This window comes from Ahaetulla prasina, chromosome 8 (genome assembly GCF_028640845.1).
Source record: "Ahaetulla prasina isolate Xishuangbanna chromosome 8, ASM2864084v1, whole genome shotgun sequence".
In the NCBI taxonomy this organism is placed as follows: Eukaryota; Metazoa; Chordata; class Lepidosauria; order Squamata; family Colubridae; genus Ahaetulla; species Ahaetulla prasina.
This window is the reverse complement of record NC_080546.1, coordinates 10,899,819-10,917,023: the sequence shown is the minus strand read 5'-3', so window position 1 is coordinate 10,917,023 and position 17,205 is coordinate 10,899,819. Positions and strand designations below refer to the sequence as shown.

The following is a 17,205-nucleotide window of genomic DNA, read 5'->3' as shown; positions in this document are numbered from 1 at the left end:
GGACGGCCCATCTGATCATCGGGGCGAACCAGTTCACTCCCAGCTGATCATCAGAGCTACCGGTTCGGGAATCCCACCCCTGTTTATATCCCTTCCTGGAAAGTTGATCAAAAGCCTAGGCAAATTGTCAATCTGAGACCACCCATTTCACATGCCTTCATATTTAAGGGCTAAAGAGGAACGTTTCTTCTTTCTTTAAAGGGGAACATAACCTAATCTGTTGTCAGGTTTGTGTTTTCTGTCTGTATTGAAACTTCTTTTTTTTTCCCCTCCACACTCCCCTCCCTCTCTCTAGGGTGTAATTGACTATATTTTTTATTCCAACACTCACATGAATGTGCTTGGTGTCCTGGGGCCTTTGGATCCTCACTGGCTGGTTGAGAACAACATCACAGGGTGCCCCCACCCTCACATCCCTTCCGACCACTTCTCACTGTTGACTCAGCTTGAGCTTCACCCTCCGTTCCTGCCTCCCATCAACGGCATCCATTTGCCAAACAGGAGATAGTGCTGCTCTTCCTGGAGGGCAGGGACCCCCGTTCATTTGTTTATGGACTTGTACAGTTGTAAATCAAAGTCGGTAGGAGTGAAGTATGGCCAACCTTTTAATAGCTGCTGCTTCATGCTCCTTTTCCGTTTCGTGTGTGTTGACAGTACAATTTTGCACATTTTCTTTCGGTGCATATTGGTACCACTTGGCACTAGGGCTGGAACCAAAGTTGTTGTTTGTTCCCTTTTTCAATGGGGTTTTTTTTTTGGGGTGGGGGAGCGTTTTGTTCTGAAGGTACAGACACAAAGGATATACAGAGAAAAGGCAGCCGGCTTTACGTGTTTTAACAGAAAGCTGCCTTAATCAACGGTCAAATCAGAAAGGAGGGATTTGCTTACATGTATACATCCATAGCTAAAGGTTTTGTATTCCCCCCCCCATTTTTTTTTTATCAGTCATAGCCAGACAAGTCTTTCCCCCTGCTCCCAAATCACTCATTTAAAAAAAAAATTCCTCTGCACTAGATTAGAAAGAGGTATTGGCCCTGTAGGGCAGTGTTTCTCAACCTTGGGAATTTAAGATGTTCCCAAAATGGTTTCAGGGCTGACTAATGTGTGGACTTCAACTGCCAGAATCAAAATCCGCAACACCTTAAAATTCCCAAAGTTGAGAAACACTGCTGTAGGGGATTTGCATATCACTGGAAATAGCACTTAACTGTTTTTAACGTTAGATTCCGAGTCAAATTTGTCCACTTCCCACTTGAGCTAACAAAGTTGCAAGATGTTAGTCTTCCTGCCATTAAAAAGAAAAAAGAAAATTTGCTCTATGCAGGAGAGAGCTTTTCCATAAATATCTGATTGCATCTGGCACTAAGTCACCAGGGTTTTCTGCCCTGCTGCACCACCTTCATTTCTGAACTATAAAAGCTTGCATGCTCTGGTCTGAAATTCACTGAATCACTTCCATGGCACTAAGGGGCAAGGATGAGTCTGAACCTCTGGATTGAGGCCCACGTTCTCTACCAGAAAAGTAAGATAGCAGCTGTCTTTTTCTCAAAGGGAATTACAAATTGGATCACTTCAGAGAAACACAGGCAAGTGAGACACACGAATGACTAAGGACATCCAATTAAACGTTGAATTCCTGCATTTTAAATCAGCGATGAGAATTCCTCTGCTAAACGCTCCACCGTATACAAAGAGATTCCACCCCAAATGCGACCCTTCTTTTCTTATCTTTTGTAAATTCCAAACCCCTCCCCTTGTCCCCTTTAAGGTATTTGGTTAAGAAAGGTTAGTAGAAGCGAAAGTGGGAGATTAATGTTTAGTTTCAGCCTCCTTCAGGCAGAACAAGCCATTTTTTTTCCTCCGTGCAATTTTTTTGTTTCAATACGAAAAGTGAGAATAATGTTAACCTAACCATTCCCTCATTCCCCCCCCCTTTTTTTCTGAACCCTAGTCGCCAAATAGCCATGTAATGCTTTTAATTGTTTTGTTGTTGTTTCTTTTTTTCTTCTTCTTCTATCAAGTTAGGTTTGTTTTTTGTTTGTTTGTTTTTTTAAAAAAGGGAACCTGCTTGTTTGTTCCCAGCTGTTAATTTTCTTTCTTTTAAGAAATCTTCAAGCATCCCCTCGCGTGCACTTGTGCTTCTGGTGGCCATTTTAAAACCTTTCTTTTTTTCTTTTCTTTTTTTCCTGGAGGGTGCAAAAAATAGATATATATATTCTTTTAATGCCATCTCTTTAAGAGAGAGATGAGGTTTCTATCCACTTAGGGCAACTGCTATTGTGATGGGCTTGAGCAGAATATTAGGACTTGGCTGTTCCGGTACAGAGAAAAGGGGTACTAAGGAAACAAGATGGTGGATGCATCTTTCATCTTGCCTATTTTGATCGCTTGCACCTGTTGCTGTGGCCTAGCCGTATCAGAGAAAGAAAAACATTTAGCAGTAAGCCCCCTAGGTGCAGGGGTGGGGAACAACGTTCCTTTTACAACTTGTGGACTTCAACTCCCAGAATTCCTGAGCCAGCATGGCTCAGGAATTCTGGGAGTTGAAGTCCACAAGTCGTAAAAGGGCCACAGTTCCCAACCCCCTGCCTTAGTGGATAGAGTTACACTTAATTTTTCAACAGCAGCAAGAAAGGCAAATTTTGTTTTTATGTTTTGGGGTATTTCTGCTTTGCTGCTATACGAGATTCCTTGAGCTTATATTTTAAACTTTTCATGCACTTTACTATTTCTAATCTGAAAAAAACAAATGTGATATTTTTAATAAATGAGGTTTCCATTATGTGAATGAAAATTTTTAAAGGAGCTATATTTGTCTCATGAATGCGCTAAAAAAAAGGAAAATGAAAAGAGTCAAGTAGTTAATTTTAAATCCAAAGGAACCATCCGAGACGGTAGCCTTTAAGGTATCTCCTTCCCCTCTCTCTGTTTGGCTAACTGTGTCTGAAATCGGGCTCCGAATTGTTCCCTCGTGCTTGTAAGGGGGGGATGGAGGTGGAGCGGAATGAATGACTGAAGAATGCAACCTTCACTTTAAAAAGGAATTTGTCTCCCATCAATTACAACTTGCTGCATTACGTAGTAGAAGAAAATAAACATTAAGCAGAGCAATAGTCCTTTAATAGGCCCAATCTTCCTGTGGCTTAAACACTTCACTTTCTTGGCTGTTCTTGCAAGTCGGTGCAGCTAACAATCTTCAAGCGACATCCTTCTGTGGTTTGTTTAACGTGGTATGCGAACCAGGAATTCTGTTGGTTTTTGAGTTTCTTTTTGTGGCTGGTTCCAAGGGAAACAAGCGAGAGTTTCGGATTCACACAGTGCATTAAACAGATCCTCAAGAGGTGCAGGTCGATTCATTTCCAGCTCAGCCTTCTTGAAGCTGAACCACCCTTCGTGTAAGAAAACTCAAAATGACATCCGCACTCTCCCTGTAATCTGGAGCAGGACTTTCCATCTGGCCTTTCAATGTGTTTTTTTTACAGATCACTGCCCCCTCACTGTTGGCTCCCTTTGGTGGAGGGAGGAAGGCATATCTCGCACACTGCACACACCAGCTAACAAGTTTGCAAGAAGCAGCTCTGTTTTAACCTCGTTCCACCCCCCACCTCCCACCCACCCCAGGCTAAAATCGAATTATGAAGCATGAGAAGGTTTTTCTCCATTTGAAGATCACATTCCCCCCCCACCCTCAACATTGCTGCAGGTATTTTCTCTTGCATACCTCAAAAAGAAAAAGAAAAAGGTTCTATATAAAATGGCCATGTAGATACATTATAATAGATATATATAAATGGACAAGCCAATTACGATACAGTACTGGGAAGTCAACTAGCATGACAAAAACTTAATTTTGTGGACATTAACCCTTTCGGTTTTATTTTTGTAAAGGCACAACCTTTTTGGGAATTTGGTCTTTGCCCCAGCTCTGGATGCAGTGAATACAAGAGTCTCAAACTCCTATTTGCTTCCGTAGGGCTGGAACAAAAGAATTCCCAGTCCGGTTTGTGCTCCCAAGTCGTCATCTGTATCATTTTGGAGGCATTTTTTTTCTTTTTTTCTTTTTACTTTTCTTTTGTGCTCTGGAGGTATGCACTAACAATTTCCCTCCTTCTCATACGTGCATGTTAACTTAGCAGAGTGAGCAATAGTTCCCACCATACTTCACTCCCAACTATTTTTGGAGATGTTTGTATAAAATGGAGTTTAAAAAAAAAAATCGCCTGTGATTGTATATGAACTGCAAAGGAGCCGGTTTATTAAATAATACAAAAAAAACACGCCATGTTTTGTAATGTTGTTGGGAGGGTAGGAAGCAGGGGACAAAATTAAAAAAAAAAACTGGGCACATTTGTACACCTCATATGCCTTCTGGGTTTGGTTTTAGTTTAGGTAATCGATGTGGTCTGGAACAGCCCTCTGCAGTTTTCTTTTGTGCCTTTTTAGAAATTGTGCAAGGCTTTGGTTTATGTATTTATAAAACAATCATTGCATTTGTCTCGGCCCAGGAAAACAAAGAAGATAGCCTGGGTTCCCAAGCAGAACCAAGTAAAGGTGTTTTTTTTTTTTTTTGGACAATAATGGGAAGCGTATCATAAGACAGGGTGCCAAAGGACAACTATTTAACACAGGCAAAATCAAGCCTTAGTTGCTATTGAGCTGCTCGCGTGTGAATAAAAAGGATCCTCGAATTGAAGCTGCTCATCTGAGCCCCTTACTTTTCTTTCTAAAATAAGGATTTGCAAGAGTAACGGATTACCTTTCTGACCATAAGTGGTGCTCTCTGGATGTCGAAATGTATTGCTGGATTTGCAATACGATGCTTCTAATTTAGAGCCTCGGTTGCGAGGGTGATCGGATAGAAGCTAATGTAAACCTAGAGTGTTCCCGGATTTTTATCAATTTTGTAACCCTCTGTTCATTCAGGAGCTCTGGTTTAGCACAATCGGGTCAAAGAATGGTCCTACTGTACGTGTGAACATCTGGAATGGTTACGGAAACGACAGGTGATGGCTGATGTGCACAGGTGCCGCTGCCTCTTGTGAAAACCACACTGAGGTTCCCCAGATGCTGCTAGACATTCATGAACCTCAAGCTACATGGGACCTAAGATTCTTTGCAAGCAAACAAAATCCATATCTACTAAACCAGGGGTCTCCAATCTTGGCAACTTTAAGCCTGGCGGACTTCAACTCCCAGAATTCCCCCAGCCAGCTTTGCTGGCTGGGGGATTCTAGGAGTTGAAGTCCGCCAGGCTTAAAGTTGCCAAGATTGGAGACCCCTGTACTAAACGTTGACGTAATATATCTTTAGTAGAAAACTTAAGATTGGTCAAAATCAAGATGGGGAAAAAAAGTCCCGTTCCGACACAAAATGGGATTCATGGTGTCACAAAGCTCTTTTGCATCATTCCCTTCAGAAGTATTGGATGTATTAGCTGAGGATTATGGATTTTGAAGGGCTACTCAAAACAAGACACCTGGGCATTTGCAATGAAAACTTTGCTGTTGGTAATAATGGAGCATTTCTAGTCAGAAAGCTTGTTCTTTCTCTCTCTCTTTTTTTTTTCCTGGCTTTGCTCTTAGTTCTCAATATTCATCTCCGTAATCGATAGATCGTCTGGAAATTAGCCGTTTATTCTCTTCCCCTATGTTTTATTTAGAATCAATTCTTTGCAGCTCATGGTTACCCCCGAACCATCTAGCTGCCTCTTTTCAGAAAGGAGACTTAATGGATGGGATCCAAATTCTGTTAGAATGGGCCCATTAAAATCTATGCATCTCAAGACACTCATAGGGTTTCATTGGATGTGTGTGCTCTTAAGCGTGACCAAATCTGGATGCAAACCATAGCTTCAATGGTGCAAGCAAGAGGATAATGGCTATTATTGGGGGAGTAATCACTACTTTCCATTTAGAGTGGTTTGTGTTGGAGAATGTAAGTGTTCACAGAGTTGGCAAGGCTTTATACGTCTCCATCTCTCTTTTTTTTAAAAAAAGCTTCCCCTTCATAATAGTCAATAAGAAAGAGTATATTTGGTCTAACCCAAGAATCAGCAACCCAGGGCTCTGGAGCCGCATGTGGCTCTTTCGCCCCTCTGCTGCGGCTCCCTGTCACTCAAAATATGCTGCCAATGTGCGACGCCCTCCGGCAAGTGATTTATTGAGTTTTTCAACCCCTAGTTGGTCAACCATGGATAAATCCAAGAAAAGAAAAGTTTCGGAAGAAAACAGAATGTTTAATTCAACAACATATGCTAGTTTTGTGGCCGCTCAAGAAATAGGCAATGGAAGGGTTTTGTGGCTCCTGGTGTTTTCTGTGGGAAACGGGTCCAAGTGGCTATTTGAGTGTTAAAGCTTGCAGACCCCTGGACTAACCAAATGGCTAGTTTAAAACACCTGCCCAATTCACAAGTACAAACAAATCTGGAGGGCTTCTGTCCCCCCTCCCCCCCACAAGGCACTAAAAATTGTCACCTATAGAAAAAACTAGTTGGTTAAAAAAAAAAAAGAGCCATTGTCTTAATTCCTCCTCCATAAGTATGAAAAAGGGTCATAAGTCACTTTTTTCAGTGCCGTTGCAACTTGGAGCGGTCGCTAAACACACTGTTGCAAGTCAAGGACTATCTGTAATAATAGTATTACGATAATAATGGAAGACGAAGCAAAGCTGTGACTTGACATGTTGAAAATCGCTACGTTGAAAAACAATGTTCTAACAAACATCTTTATTTCCAAACATACTGCTGTATAAAGGCAAATATGCCGTGTTTCCCCCAAAATAAGATTGGGTCTTATATTAATTTTTGCTCCAAAAGACGCATTGTGGCTTATTTTTTGGTTAGGTCTTATTTTGGGGAAAATCCAGTACTAAACACTGCCATCTGCTGATGATCTTAAGTGGGGCTTATTTTGGGGGTAGGTCTTATATTACAAGCATCTTGAAAAATCATGCTAGGGTTATTTTCCAGTTGGGTCTTATTTTTGGGGAAACAGGTTATGCATCCCAGAATAATGTTGCCAGATTAAATCTGGGTTAGTCATTGAGCCAGAAGTTTATTCTTCTGATCTTTCGGACTTATGCTTTGATCCCATCCTCAGGGAACAACTTTTATTGGAATGCGTGCTTTGGGTTAATCTATGAGTCTTATTTATGTGGTGCTTTCCTATTGGTTGATAAGTGATTGAAGCCTAGAAAATGGGCCCCTTGTCAGTCAACACGGGTCCTGATTTACCACCAGCTTATCAAATATTTAGGAGCCAAGGGCTTGGCAGCACAAGGAAACAACAGCCAATCACCAGCCATCAACACACCAATCAACCAATAGAAAGGCAGCACATAAATACGACTCACAGAAGCTCAAATTCTAGTAGAGAGAAGTTTCCTGAGGATGGGTTCCAACACAAGTAGGCAGGACAAGAAACAGTGGATGGGAACTAATCAAGGAGAGAAGCAACCTGGAATTAAGGAGAAACATCCTAACAGTGAGGACAATTAACCAGTGGAACAGCTCGCCACCAGAAGTTGTAAATGCTCCAACACTGGAGGTTTTAAAGAAAAGACTGGACAGCCATCTGTCTGAAATGGTATAGGGTCCTCAAGACTAGAAGACCTCCAAGGTCCCTTCCAGCTCTATTCTTTGATTGATTGATTGATTGATTGATTGATGGAATGAATGAATCCGAAAGCTCAGAAAAGTAAACTAATCCCGGTGACCGACCCAGATTCGATCTTGCAATACTGCTTTATCCCATATTTCAAAAAGTCACGATCAAGAATGATTCCAGTACATCGCAAACAACTTCTGTACAGTTGACCAATTTTTCTCGAATTCTCAACAAGCGGACCTGGAATGCCTTGAAGTCTCCTGTCCAAATACTACTGCCGATGGATTCCAGATCCATGGCTGGGTGGCCTGGCTTGGCTCTGGAATCTTGTTTGTAATACAAGAAATTATAGGTGGTTGCAATCCGGCATTTTGGGGTAAAAAGCGTCTTGCAGTTACATTGTCCCCACCCATGAGTGATGGACCAACAAAGTTGTTGTGAGGGCATTTGGGTGCCTAGTGCCAAGTTTTCCAACACAAGGATTCGGGAGACAGGAGTTTAAGGGCAGAAATGGGTTTTTAAAGGTGAAAAACTCATTTTAATCCTTTTAAACCCTCCAAAGTGCAAAATGTGGTTTAGAAATACAAGTGGGTGTAAGCCTCTAGGCTAGTGATGGAGTTCTGGCCAGCATGGACAAACAGTTATCCCTGTTTGCTGATTGGCTCAAAAAAAGGATGTTTTCGAACAGTGGAAGAAGAAAAGACGAAGAACTGTATAATCTCCAAATGTCTGTGGCTGCCTAGCTTATGCCTTTTGAACAAAGTTCATGCCTTTTAATAAATTCAGTTAGTTGGGAAAGGTGGTTTTTGTTGTTGTTGTTGTTTAATGGACACAGGGACTCCTGTTTTGTAAATTAGGTAATCCTTTTGCCAGGCTCCATTATAAAGATCTGTTTTGCAACAGCTCCTAAAGTTTGTTTCAAAACTCCAAATGTATCCAACATGTCAAAGAAGGCTGGTGGCACTTTTTGCAAAAGGAATATATTTTCATCACATAGCCAACACAACATTAGGCATTGTTATAGTTTGTGGCAAATATCTAAAACATAATACATTGTGGATACCAGTGGTGGGTTGCCCCCGGTTCGGTCCGGTTGTATAGAACCGGTAGTAAAACCGGCGGGAGGCTCCGCCCACCCCCACAACGTCATCACGGGTGATCTGCACATGTGCAGAAGTTTCTTCGTACCTTTACTACCGGTTCGTTCCTGTTGCGAACTAGTAGTAAAAATAAATAGAACCCACCCCTGGTAGATACGTCCAGTGGTGGGATTCAGCCAGTTCACACCACTTCGGGAGAACCGGTTGTTAACTTTCTGAGCAGTTTGGTGAACTGGTTGTTGGAAGAAATCATTAGGGCAGAGAACCGGTTGTTAAATTATTTGAATCCCACCCCTGGATACATGCCACAAACAGAGCAACGCATAGCGGTTGAAAGTTAAGTCAGAAAGAGTAGGCCTGGCTTGGTTACCCGTCAGTGACAACCTGAAAGGTTATTTTTATCAACTGCCACACTTCTGAATGGTTTGTGAATTTCCCTCTCTTTTCAGCAAAACAGCTGAGACATTCTTGCAGAGTACAAAACGGAAAGAAAATATTTGAGGGAATCTAGGATACGAGCAGGATTATGACTGTGAGAAGTCCTGAGGGAGAGAAAGATCACATGCTGAGTACATCATAATTATTAAAAACAAACTAGAAGCAAAACGGCTGTGAAATCGTAGCTCTGGGTGGTAACTGCTGAGTAGCTGCATAGTATAATTATTCAATAGTAGCTTTGCTGGAGTTGTTAAGTTTCCTTTAAGCAAATACACAATATCACAATTTTATTCCAAAACAGTCATTATTTTCTTGTGTCTGCCTTCTGCCACCAGCTTTTTTCCAAGGAATGGAGAAATTGCCACTTGAACGGATGCAATTAAATCTGTACATATAGAAAGATAAACCTGATGCTTGCAGGATGGGCTGTTTTCTCAAGACATCTTAAGAATGTTTTTCACCCCCAGGAAAAAAATCCATTTGCAATTAGCTGCAATTAAAGCAAATTTTGTTGTTATTACATAACCTGAAGTTTTTGATGATTTTAAAAGTTAAAAGCAGTCATAACATAATGAAAGGATTACAAAACTTAGTAGTCACAGAATCCATATCTAACTCCTTATAGGAGTTGAATCCTCCGTTATTTTTGGTATGGTTCCCCAAGGACCAAGAAATTAGCAACTTTATTGTTGAAAACGTTCAAACCACTTCATTTTATATTGCTAATCCTTACAGCAACCAACACGATAAGCCAATAATGTGATTCTCCTATTTTGTAGAGGGTTAGACAAGAGGATAAGGATGATAAATGATTTTTTTGGATCCAGGACACTGTCCTGTGGATTGAGCAGTTTCACAAAATAAGACGTACATTTATACAGGATGATGTACGGCGTCCTCCTCACTTAGTGACTGGTTGCTCTGTCTGTGACAGGTGAAGTTAAAACAGACTTCCCCAGACCTATCCTACAACCTAGTTATGATGGCTACATACACCCCACACCAGAGGTGGGTTTCAGCAGGTTCTGACCAGTTCTGGAGAACCAGTAGCGAAAATTCTGAGTAGTTCGGAAAACCGGTAGTAAAAATTCTGACTGGCCCCACCCCCCATCTATTCTCTGCCTCCCGAGTCCCAGCTGATCGGGAGGAAATGGGGATTTTGCAGTAACCTTCCCCTGGAGTGGGATGGGAACCCATCAGTGCCCCACACACCCCTTAATCACATGATCCCATTTTTGGGTGTTTCACAATTAGCTTGTGTTCATGGCTATTTGCAGCATCCTGTGGTCATGTGACTGATGTTTGGCAGATTTTACCCGTTTCTGTCATTTATTTCCTTCAAAAGGGTGTAACTGTGGGCCAGTTGCAATCATGTGACTACAGGGGGGGAGAGGAGCTGGCTGTCAGAACTTCGAACCCGGGTTATAAGTATCAGGGGTGGGCTTCAAAATTTTTAGCAAGGGGTTCTTTGCCTGGTTGCTGGGTGGGCGTGGCCATGGTGGGCGTGGCCTAGTTAGCCTCCTGCACCACAGCGGGGTGGGTGGGTGGGCTTTTTTTCCTCCCCGGGCTCAGGAGGCTTTCCTCGAACCTCTGGGAGGGCGAAAAGAGCCTCCCCAGGCTCCGGAGGCCCTCTGGAGACTGGGGTGCTTCCCAAACTTCTGGTAGGCCCGTTTTTCGCCCTCCCCGAGCCTCCGCGCACACCCTGCATTTACCTGCATCCAAAACGGGCCCGTGGGGACTCCTGGGAGGGGAGGGGCATGGTAGGCGGGGCCAGCCAGGAGTGGGATTTGGGGGTTCTCCAAACTGCAGAGAATCTTAGCTAGAGGTTCTCCCGAACCGCTGCGAACCCACATCAGCCGACCCCTGATAGGTATCCCTGGGAAGGTCCTAAAAATTAAGTGACCAGTCATAAGTCAAGGACTACGTGAAGTGACATCCTCTGTTTTGTTCCCTTTCTTAGTCTTTGTCTCAGATTTCCCTTGTCTTGTCTTGAATCTGTCTAGTTCTCATCATGAAGCCACCAATACACATAATGCAAAAAAGACTTTTGGACTATGGCCACTTCTCACGTACACGGAAACTGGTCAGGTTGAGGGGGGGGGTGACTGACCCAAGTTCCCCCAAATCGCCTCCGTACCTAAGGGAGATGGTCTCCTCCCTGCTCTTAAAGCCAGCTCCTTCATCACTATACAAGGCTGGCTCCCAGAAACCTTGGTCTAGTGATTAAGGCACCAGACCAGAAAGCAGGAGACTGTGAGTTCAAGTCCCGTCTTAGGCACAAAATCCAGTTTGGGTGACTTTGGGCCAATCACTAGAGATTCTGAGTTTTAGTCCCGCCTTAGGCATCAAAGTCAGATGGGTGACTTTGGACCAATCACCAGCAGACGATGCATTCAAGTCCCACCTTAGCCACGAAAGTAAGCCAGTCACTCTCTCTCTCTCTCTCTCTCTTAGCCCAACCCACCTCACAAGATTGACATTGTGGGGAAAACAGGAGGAGGAAGGTGTGTTGGATAGGTTTGCCACCTTATTTTGTAAGAATAAAGGGGCAGAGTGCACATAAATAAAAATACGCAAGACTGTATTACCTCTTGGTCAGCTTTTTAAGCAATGACATCACCCAAGGAGTGTCAGGGTGCACACAATATTTCCATTCGTTTATCAGAGTAAATCTGAAAGAGAAAGGAGGCTGTTAGTCTTTCCAGATTAGCGGCTCCTCAATCTTTTGGGCACCAGGGACCAGTTTGGTGGACAGAAGTTTTCCCACGGACCGGAAGAGGTCGTGGTTTTGCATGCTGCCTGCATCCCGCGGATGGGGTTTCGCTTGTTTGCTTGGTCCAGTTTCTGGTGTGCCATGGCCCGACAGCGGTTCACGGCCCGGGGATTGGGGGGACCCATGTTCCACATGACAAGCTTCCTCTAGACCAGGTGTGTCAAACTGGATTTCTTCAAGGGCTGGATCAGCATTGTAGTTTTCCTACGTGGGTTTCAGCAGGTTCTGACCAGTTCTGGAGAACCGGTAGCGGAAATTTTGAGTAGTTCAGAGAACCGGTAGTAAAAATTCTGACTGGCCCCCCCACCATCTGTTCTCTGCCTCCCGAGTCCCAGCTGATCGGGAGGAAATGAGGATTTTGCAGTAACCTTCCCCAGGAGTGGGGAGGGAAAGGAGATTTTACAGTATCCTTCCCCTGCCACGCCCACCAAGATATGCCACGCCCACCAAGCCATGCCCACAGAACCGTTATTAAAAAAATTTGAAAACCCATCACTGGGCCAGTGGAGAAGGGGCAAGCGAGGGGAGTTATTTGATATTTCCAGGCTGGCTCCCAGGGGTGTGTGTGTGTTAGATCTAAGCATCCCGCGGGCCACGTCCGGCCTGCAGGCCCTGAGTTTGACACCCCTGCTCTAGACCAGGGGTCTCCAACCTTGGCAATTTTACGACTTGTGGACTTCAACTCCTAGAATTCCTCAGCCAACACATGCTGGTTGAGGGATTCTGGGAGTTGAAGTCCACAAGTCGTAAAGTTGTCAAGGCTTGGAGACCCCTGCTCTAGACTGTTCTAATCCAGATTGAAGCTCACTTACATAATCTCCGTTCTTCGGCAGTGTATTCCTCTGGGGATGACTTGAATGCGTTTCACTTGCCTGGGTCCAAAAAACCCCGAGATGTGCCTTAAGCACTTGCATCTTCCCAAGTGGGCGACATGCCCTTCCATTGCCATACCTATTTGCAAACCAATACACACGTTTTATCATCACTGCAATATACTCTCCGTGTATTCTTGACATCTTGATCTTAAGTTTTTCCCCCAAAGGGCTTTCGGTATAACTATTTTGCTTCTTTGGCTCATCGCCCTCAAGCCGTAAGCGTGTCAGGCTGAAAGAATAGCTGTAAGTTATTGTTTTAATTGCAGTTTAACGGATAAACCACAATTCACTGGGCTCACACAATAGACAATGTTGCGATGTGTTTGTTTTTGCTTCGTTGCTTAGCGTCATGGATGAGTTCCAAGCTTGGGTTCTGGAAACTGTGGTTTATGTATGTAAGAAGCCACTCAACCACTCCTTACTAGCCATTCATGTAACAAACAATGGGTTAGCGTGATATATAGGATCTTACAGGGGTGAAATGCTCCCGGTTCGGACCGGATCGCGCAATCCGGTAGCGATGGGGGCAAGTAGTTCGGAGAACTGGTAGCAAAAATCCCTGGGCCCCCCCACTGCCCACGCCTCGCTGTTCTTCTTCTCTGTCCCTGAAGCTCTCAGTGGTGATATAGCTACAAACGACCTTAAATGACTGCCGCAGCACTTCAAAGGGCCGCATTAAAGCTGATCAGTGCTGTAGGCAGCTAGTAGACTGGTGCCTCTTTTTTTAAAGAAGGTAGACCGGTGCCTGCCAAAAAAAGGCACTTGGTAGACCGGTTCCTTTCAGTAAAAGGCAATTGGTAGACTGGTGCCTCTATTTTTAAAGAAGGTAGACCAGTGCCTCCCAAGTTTTGTATACTTTATTATTTTTATTATTTATTATTATTGGCCATGCCCATTCAGTCACCTGACCACCAAGCCACGCCCACCAATTAAGCCACGCCCACAGAACCGGTAGGGAAAAATTTAAGATTTCACCCCTGGGATCTTAGCAGTGGTGGGATTCAGCCAGTTCGCACCTATTCGGGAGAACCAGTTGTTAACTTTCTAAGCAGTTCGGAGAACCGGTTGTTGGAAGAAATCTTATTTTGGTGTTTTTTCCACTTTACAGGGCTAATCCTGTAAGGAAGGCAGGAAGGAAACATTCTGGTGGTGCTTCTAGCCTAACCTTTACTGTCCTGCTTACAGAAACTGCCTCTCCGCTTAACCCTTATTACATTGTAACAGCGAAGGCGAAGCGCCCATCAATGTGAGTGACATCGAGTTGGCCACGCCCACACAGTCACATGACCACTGAGCCACGCTTACCCAGCTGGTCATTAGGTTAAATTATTTGAATCTCACCACTGAATCTTAGCCATTGTGACTGCCTAAATCCAAAATCTATATTAACACACCTCTCCAGATGAAGGCCCAATTGTTGTATTTGCACAGCAGGCAAAGTTTAGCTAGTGTGAGCCTAGGTTTTCTGTTGGCTTACGAAATTGAGCAAACGCACCCTTTCTGGACCTTGAATTGCATACATTCACAAAACACCCAAGTATATTATTTTTATTTCTTTAAAAAATTATATAACTACCCAACATAGATAGCGACTCCGGGCAGTATATGAATGCAGAAAGTAATTGTATGAATGCTACCAAAACTACAAATCTCTAACAAGATGTAGAAACCTTAAATAATGCTGTTACTCTTCCAACATTTGTTTTAATTCCTCCCCGTTACTGTCTTAGGCATAGGATTTTTCAGGCACAGTATCTTAAACTGGGGTCTCCAAACTTGGTCCCTTTAAGACTTGTGGACTTCAACTCCCAGAATCCCTCAGCCAGGGTTTCCTGCCTGGGCAGGGGGTTGGACTAGAAGACCTCCAAGGTCCCTTCCAACTCTGTTGTTGTTACTGTTGTTGTTGTTGTTACCATTTATTTAGTGGCTGTTCCAAGTTAACCTGGCACCGAAAAAGGACTTACAACCGGACCACATGCAACCATAGCAACATCTCCACAATCTACTACTACATCATCCAAATTTGAGCGCTTGGCAACCGGCAATGTGTTTACAATAGTTGCATTGTCCCGGGGTGATGCGATTCCACATTTGCAACTTTCCCAGGAAGTTTCTGACAAGCTAAAGTCCACGGGGGAAGCCATTGAATGACCACTTAACAATTGATTGTGGTGATTCGTTTAACAACCGTGACAAAAAGGGTTGTAAAACCAGGCAAGACTCACTTAACCGCTGCCTTGTATAGCAGTGGAAATTCTGTCCTTGGCTGTGATTGTAAGTCAAGGACTATCTGTATCAGGGGTCTCCAACCTTGGTCCCTTTAAGACTTATGGACTTCAACTCCCAGAGTCCCTCAGCCAGCAAAGCAAAGCTGGCTGAGGAACTCTGGGAGTTGAAGTCCACAAGTCTTAAAGGGACCAAGGGTTGGAGACCCCTGCTCCAAAGCACCTGAGGGTAGAACAAGAAGCAATGGGTAGAAACTAATCAAGGAGAGAAGCAACCTAGAACTGAGGAGAAATTTCCTGACAGTGAGAACAATTCATCAGTGGAACGGCTTGCCTCCAGAAATTGTGAATGCTCTGATACTGGAAGTTTTCAAGAAGAGATTGCAGGAACTGGTTATGTCTAGTCTGATGAAAAGAAGGACCAGGGGAGACATGACAGCAATGTTCCAATATCTCAGGGATTGCCACAAAGAAAAGGGAGTCAAGCTATTCTCCAAAGCCCCTGAGGGCAGGACAAGAAGCAACGGGTGGAAACAAATCAAGGAGAGAAGCAACCTAGAACTGAGGAGAAATTTCCTGATAGTTAGAACAATTCATCAGTGGAACGGCTTGCCTCCAGAAATTGTGTTCCGACACTGGAGGTTTCAAAGAAAAGATTGGACTACTACTTTTCTGGAATGGTTCAGAGTGTCTTCTGCTTAAAGCAGAGGGTAGGACTTGAAGATCTCTAAGGTCCCTTCCAACATCGTTATTCTGCATTGGGAAATGGGTTCCGTCGTTAAGCCCAATGGGGGTCAAGCTGAAATTAAAGAAAAGAGACTTACCATAGATCTGATCGATGGGATTGGCTATTAAGGCAAGCGTTAGGATCAAAACCAGGCCCTTCATTGCCGCTGGATCGTAAGGTTCCCAATAAGGATGGTCTGAAGAAGTGTTTTCGCCTTATAAACCTTTCCTTCCTCAAGAGAACTTGCAGATATGGCCTTCAAAAGACCGGTTGAAAGAAAAAAAAATCCCCTTTGTGAGTATATGTGGTCTTTGTCTATCTGTATAAACTTCCGCAGGCGTATATTTTTCCCGGTGTTCTCTGAAGCAGAAGTAATTGTACCATTTTACCCATTGGGGGGGGGGAATTTAAAAGGGGGAAGTTTTCTGTAAAGGCCCACAAACCTTCCTTCATTGTATCTGGGCAACTGAGACGGACCTTCTCAATCAAATTGACTCTGCTTTTAAAGTCTCCTTCAAGTAGTGACTTGGTAGACAACTTCTGCCTTGTGATCTTGGCAGCAATGTAAATATGGTGAATTACTGCCATTTATGTTATGTTCTTTTCTTTTTTTTTACTTCCCCATCTAGTCTACAATCCTGGAGGTTGCCCTTCAAGGACACATAGACTTATCTTCTGAGTAGAGAAGAATTGGCATATCTATCTCTCAATAGCTTTCCTCCCCCAGGAGCAAGCGTCTTTTAATTTCTTGGCTGTAGTCTCCATCTGCGGTGATCTTGGAGCCCAGGAAAATAAAATCTGTCACTTCCTCCATTTCTTCCCCATCTGTTTGGCAAATCTAGACAGCGTACTAAAAAGCAAGGACAGCACCCTGCCAACAAAAGTGTGTATAGTCAAGGCGATAGTTTTCCCATTTGCAATGTATGGCTGTGAAAGTTGGACCATAAGAAAGGCTGAGCGTTGAAGAATTGAGGCCTTTGAACTCTGGTGCTGGAGAAGACTCCTGCGAGTCCCTTGGACCTTGGAGTCCATTTAAGTGCACGCTAACTGCTTTAGTGACTCCATCCAACCACCTCGTTCTCTGTCGTCCCTTTCTTCTTTTGCCCTCCATCTTTCCCAGCATTAAGCTCTTCTCCAGTGAGTCCTTCTTTCTCATTAGGTGGCCAAAGTATTTGAGTTTCATCTTCAGGATCTGGCCTTCTAAAGAGCAGTCAGGGTTGATCCCTACTTCTGGTGAGCCCAGAAGACCCGAAAATCAGCTTTTCTTTTTTCTTTTTCTTTTTGGTAGGTAGGTGACAGGATTAGAAGTTAGGTAGGATAGAAAGAAAATGATTTTTAACAAAGGATGATATGATTAAAAGTTAGAATAAGAAATAGAAATAAGAGAAAAGGGGAATATTAGTGTATACTTTCATATAACAAAAGAAGAGTAGTAATAAGAGACAACATGGAATAATCGAAGA

At 43.5% G+C, this 17,205-nt stretch overlaps 2 protein-coding genes across 2 annotated transcripts in view; one reads left to right on the top strand and one right to left on the bottom strand.

Annotated features, from left to right (window-relative positions):
- The window catches only part of CNOT6L (CCR4-NOT transcription complex subunit 6 like), a 45,504-nt gene extending 41,234 nt beyond the window's left edge, over window positions 1–4,270 (top strand). Inside the window, exon 12 of the mRNA XM_058192836.1 lies at window positions 296–4,270. Coding sequence (XP_058048819.1) covers window positions 296–508 — 213 coding nt within the window. The 3' untranslated portion in view covers window positions 509–4,270. The remainder of the gene's footprint in view (window positions 1–295) is intronic.
- Window positions 4,271–8,340: 4,070 nt separating this feature from the next.
- On the bottom strand, window positions 8,341–16,001 carry LOC131203384 (platelet basic protein-like). Its single transcript, XM_058193535.1, has 4 exons — window positions 15,840–16,001; window positions 12,728–12,866; window positions 11,731–11,814; window positions 8,341–9,632 (listed from the first exon to the last, which is right to left on the bottom strand). Exons 1-4 carry the CDS (start codon window positions 15,901–15,903, stop codon window positions 9,629–9,631), a joined length of 291 nt encoding a protein of 96 aa, XP_058049518.1. The 5' UTR covers window positions 15,904–16,001; the 3' UTR covers window positions 8,341–9,628.
- Between the last annotated feature and the right edge of the window lie 1,204 nt (window positions 16,002–17,205).